This window comes from Lathyrus oleraceus, chromosome 2 (genome assembly GCF_024323335.1).
Source record: "Lathyrus oleraceus cultivar Zhongwan6 chromosome 2, CAAS_Psat_ZW6_1.0, whole genome shotgun sequence".
Lineage (NCBI taxonomy): Eukaryota > Viridiplantae > Streptophyta > Magnoliopsida > Fabales > Fabaceae > Lathyrus > Lathyrus oleraceus.
Genome location: NC_066580.1, coordinates 275,512,351 through 275,516,910, shown reverse-complemented (window position 1 = coordinate 275,516,910; position 4,560 = coordinate 275,512,351). Strand labels below are relative to the sequence as shown.

The 4,560-nt window shown below is 39.3% G+C and overlaps 1 protein-coding gene across 1 annotated transcript; it reads left to right on the top strand.

Moving 5' to 3' along the window:
* The first annotated feature begins 1,862 nt into the window (after window positions 1-1,862).
* LOC127122886 (uncharacterized) lies at window positions 1,863-3,751 on the top strand. Its single transcript, XM_051053161.1, has 3 exons — window positions 1,863-2,958; window positions 3,025-3,130; window positions 3,589-3,751. The coding sequence occupies exons 1-3, from the start codon at window positions 1,863-1,865 to the stop codon at window positions 3,749-3,751; spliced, it is 1,365 nt and encodes a 454-aa protein (XP_050909118.1).
* Window positions 3,752-4,560: the final 809 nt, after the last annotated feature.

Sequence of the window (4,560 nt, the reverse complement as noted above, 5' to 3'; positions counted from 1 at the left end):
CTTGGTATTGGAAGAATGGAAGGAAGAATGAGGTGCTCTTTGAAACTTCAAGGACTTGTGAAATGGAAATAGGATGACACTTGATCTTTCTCTCTTGCCTTTCTTTGAAAATACAGCAGCCAACCCTCTTCAGATTAGGGTTTTAGAAGCTTTAAATATGTAGGTCTAAAGTGTCTTAATGGGCTTGGAATGTTGGTTTGGATTATGACAAAATGATGCAAAAAGTGGTGCCAAAGGTGAGGTGTATTAGAAGATCTAATTGTGGCAAAGCTTAAGTGAGTGAACCAAAAGCAAATGGCCAAATGGGGTAAAAAGTGGTGTGTTGGTCGTTTTTGGTTAGACTTGATTTTCTTGTGCAGCACAAAAATGGCCCAACAGGGTGACTTTAAGACCTTGTATCTTGATAAGCATGTAACCAAATGGCAAGGCAATGCAAACAGTAGAAAGAGGGTATGTAGCTTAACATTTTTTATGTTGAACACAATTTGAAATGATGAGTGGAAAGAGGTGAAAAATGGCCATAAAGTGCAGGTCCCATAGCTGCAAAATGGTTGGGTCAGTTTGGCCTAAATGCTGTCAAAAAATTCAGCTTACGATACCAACTTTAGATGAGTGTATCTTTCAAACCAATGATCCAAATGGGGTGGTTCCAAAAAGGTGTGAAATAGGACATATCAAGGTACAATTGTCATGAAGAAAGTATTTTCAAAAGATGTCTTGAAGTGCAATAAAACTGGTCCATAAGTCTTGACAAATTTTGCAGATTTTGGACTTAGAAATTTTCTAAGTGTTCTAAAATAATGTCTTACTTTGACCAAGCATATCTTTCTCAATTTAATCTAAATGAAACAAACTTTATATCTCTAGAAATCTTGGAACAAAAGGAACAACTTTCATGTTGGAGAAATTTTCAAATGGAGCTTGCATCTTGATGGAATATAGGCTTAAAGTGGGTGCAAAAACCATAAAAACTTGCCTTAAATGGAAAGTCAATTATTTCCAAATTTGGTAACTTTTCCAACTCCCGATTAAATGATGAATCCATGATCCAACCTTGATCAAATTTCATATGTAAGCTCCCTTAGGCATGAATTTTGAGATTCCACTTTCAAAATGTCAGGAGTTGACTTTTCTGGCCCCACAGTTGACTTTTCCCAATCTGTGTGATTTCTGATTCCATTGATCAATTGAAGCACCTCTGGCTCAAATAAAGAGCTGATTTTTTTGTATGTAGACCCTTGTGGACATGTGGAGGGCCATGGAAATGAGTTTCACTCAAGGAATCATAAATAAACCGATTTTATACCAAACCCTAGTTTTAGGGCAAAAATGACTACGAACTGATTGCATTGATTGCCAATGGATCTTTCTGTGATAATTGTGGATCTCCCTAGGCCAAGATGACATGAATGACCCCCTTCACTTCCAACCAAACATTGCTTATTGCAGATAGCCACGAAACCCTGATTTCTGATTAAATCCATATGCACACTCTGAGAGCTTTGAATCTTCCACTGATGAACTGGGGACCATCATTATACATATGGAACACCTTGAGACTTGTATATTTGGAGAATGAAGTTCAATTCTCAGTCTTGCCTTTGTGTGGGCTCCTTCTGGTAAGGAGTGATCAATCAAACCATGATTTCCCAAGTCACTAATGCAGTATGCAATGAGTATGACCTATTATGATGCTAATGAGGTGAAACAATAACCCCATGCTTTCCACGAAAAATAAAGGGTAAATTTTGGGGTATTACAACCCCCACAACATCATTACCTACTCCAACTCTTCCATCTTCCTTTTCTTTCTCCAGATTCCTCTATTAGGGCAACATTACTTTTTCCAGAAAAACTCCAAAATGTCACAACATCAAGATACATTTGCTTCTAAAAATACTACGTTTACTCCAAAGGTTAGTGCTCCTCCCATGGGAATCCCTGATGATGAGATTCTGGATGTTGCTCCTCTCTCTGTTATTCCCAACATGGACATTGATTTGAACCAACCCATCTCCATTGATGCCTCAGCTTCTGCATGCTCCAATCAAGGTAACCCCTCTTGTATTCCTTCTGGTTCAACTCCTGTCACTAACTCTAAGGAAGATACACACTACATTGATCGTGTTATAAGAGACCTAGTCACTAGAATTCTTAATGAAGGCCACTCTGTGAAGGGAGTTTCTACTCCCCTTTCTCAAATGTACCCCTCTCCTAAGGTTGAACAACATAGTGATAAGGATGACGATTCCTCCAGTTCTGACAAGGACCTGGCTGTTGAAGGGTTGAGCTCTCTAGGGCAGACCATGTCTGAAAAAGGGAAATTTGTGGCTTCTCACACTGCTAATGCTTCCCACTCTGAGAAGCATGATGATGCAAATATTGTGATTGATCTAGAGGATGGTAGCTCTGATGATCAAGAGGAAATCTTGATTCATCACATGAAGCCAAGTGTGGATAAACGCATGAAGACTCGCAAAGGAAAATTTGTGGTTGAACTTATGTCAGCTAGAAAAGCCAAGAAGATTGCTGGTATTGGTCCCTCCAAACTATGGAGCAAGGTTGAAGTAAAGAAGAGGAAGATCAGAGATGATTTTGAGCCTGAAGAGGATGTTGAGGAAGATGTCCCTGACATCTCGCCTGTGAAGAAAACCACTGTTAGGAAGTCTCCTGGTAAAGTCCCTGCTGTTCATTTGGATAACATCTCCTTCCATCGTGAGGATGGAGCTGCTAAGTGGAAATTTGTGATTCAAAGAAGGATAGATATGGAAATGGAGTTGGGAAAAGATGATGTTGATGCCAAGGAGGTCATGCACTTGATAAAAGTTGTTGGGCTGTTGAAAACTGTTGTTGGGTTCTCTCCATGCTATGAAGGTTTAGTTAAGGAATTTATTGTTAACATTCCTGAGGATATTGCTGATAAGAACAACAAGGAGTTCTGCAAGGTGTATGTAAGGGGTAAGTGTATAACATTCTCTCCTACTGTTATTAATAATTTTCTAGGCAGAAAAATTTAGGGTGCAGGAGAATTAGAAGTTACAGACAATCAAGTTTGTAGGGAGATTGCAGCCAGGCAGGTGAAAGTTTGGCCTGTTAAAAAGCATCTTCCTGCTGGGAAGTTGACTGTCAAGTATGTTATCCTGCATAAAATAGGAGCTGCCAACTGGGTCCCTACCAACCATATTTCCAACATTGCTAATACTCTTGGGAGGTTTATTTTTGTTGTTGGAACAAAAGTGAATTTTGACTATGGTAGATTTATGTTTGAACAAATCATCAAGCATGCAACTACTAATGCAGTTAAGCCGCCAATTGCCTTTCCCTTTATGATCTGTGGGATTATCTTGAATCAACATCCTGGTATTCTATGCTCTAATGACTTACCTAGTAGAAGATAACCTGCCCTGTCTGTGCACTACAAATTGTTTGAAGGAAGTCACGTCGAGGATATTGTCCTGACATCTGCCATGAAGAGGCCAGCCTCAAAAGTTAGAGCTATTGCTAAGCTTAAGGAGACATGCAAAGAGCTAGGTGAGGGATAAGGATAGCCACAGCTAGAAAACAATCGTTGGAAGCCTTGATTGCAAGCTTGGAGCAGGCTGAGGGTGAAAATATTGATCATGCTAATGTCAGCCATGAAGAAGAAGTTGAAGCCCACACCTCTAGTGAGAGGTCTGCTAACCATGATGATACAAGTGGCAATTCTGTTTCTGGTGCTGATGAAGCTGTAAGCTCAAGCTCTACTGAGTAGCTCATTTGACTTTGGTCCCTATTGGTTTGATGGTTTTTGCTGTTTTGGTGGATTTCCTTGTTTTTGGTATTACTTTGTTGATTTGTTTCTCAGCATTCTTTCAGTTGTGTATGAACTTGGTGTTGTAACTTTTTAACTTCTTAGATTTCAGGTTATGACTAGATGAACATTTATTTTGTCTCTTTGGTCTCTTTTGGATAAAAAGGGGGAGAAATAGCTATAGATGATGTAGATGAGTATCTGTGTTGTTGCTGCTCTGTTCATCCGATACAGGGAGGGAGAATTTTCTGGTGTTTATTTGTTTGGCACAGGGGGAGGATTCTCTATGTTCTGTCTGAGTGAAGCAGGTTGTTGCTTGTTGTGGACTAACTGAAGGGGGAGATGGTGTGTTCTGAGTACAAGCGCTTGTGTGTTTACTAGTTGTTATTTTTGCTAGTAATGTGTGTATGTTTACTTCTGCTGCTGAACTGATACTTTGATTGATTTCTTGTGATCGTGTGATCTGTTGTTTGTTTTAGCCAAATTTTGCCAAAGGGGGAGTTTGTTGGTTCTATGTATTGGCATCAATTTTGGTAAAACTTAGTGTTATCACAAAATGTCACACTTGTAGTCTTGACATGTGATATCAGCTTTCTGTAGGTTGTTTAATATGGTTGTGCAGAATTTATTCAAGATGTCAAATCCGATGTTAAGACACGTGCATACAGAACATTCAGTCTGAATGTTATGTGTTTTGTTGTTGAGCTTTTCATGCAAGTCTTTGTGTGCTTATGTGGAGATTGCACGCGTTTCTCTCTTAAAAAGGGCAT

What these genes read in the sequence shown, in the direction of transcription:
- LOC127122886 (XM_051053161.1), top strand. Translation starts at nt 1,863, where the DNA reads ATGTCACAACATCAAGATACATTTGCTTCTAAAAATACTACGTTTACT. An exon ending in CTGCAAGGTGTATGTAAGGG is followed by an intron (nt 2,959 to 3,024) that starts GTAAGTGTATAA and finishes TTTAGGGTGCAG; the next exon opens with GAGAATTAGAAGTTACAGAC. An exon ending in GCTGGGAAGTTGACTGTCAA is followed by an intron (nt 3,131 to 3,588) that starts GTATGTTATCCT and finishes CTTGATTGCAAG; the next exon opens with CTTGGAGCAGGCTGAGGGTG.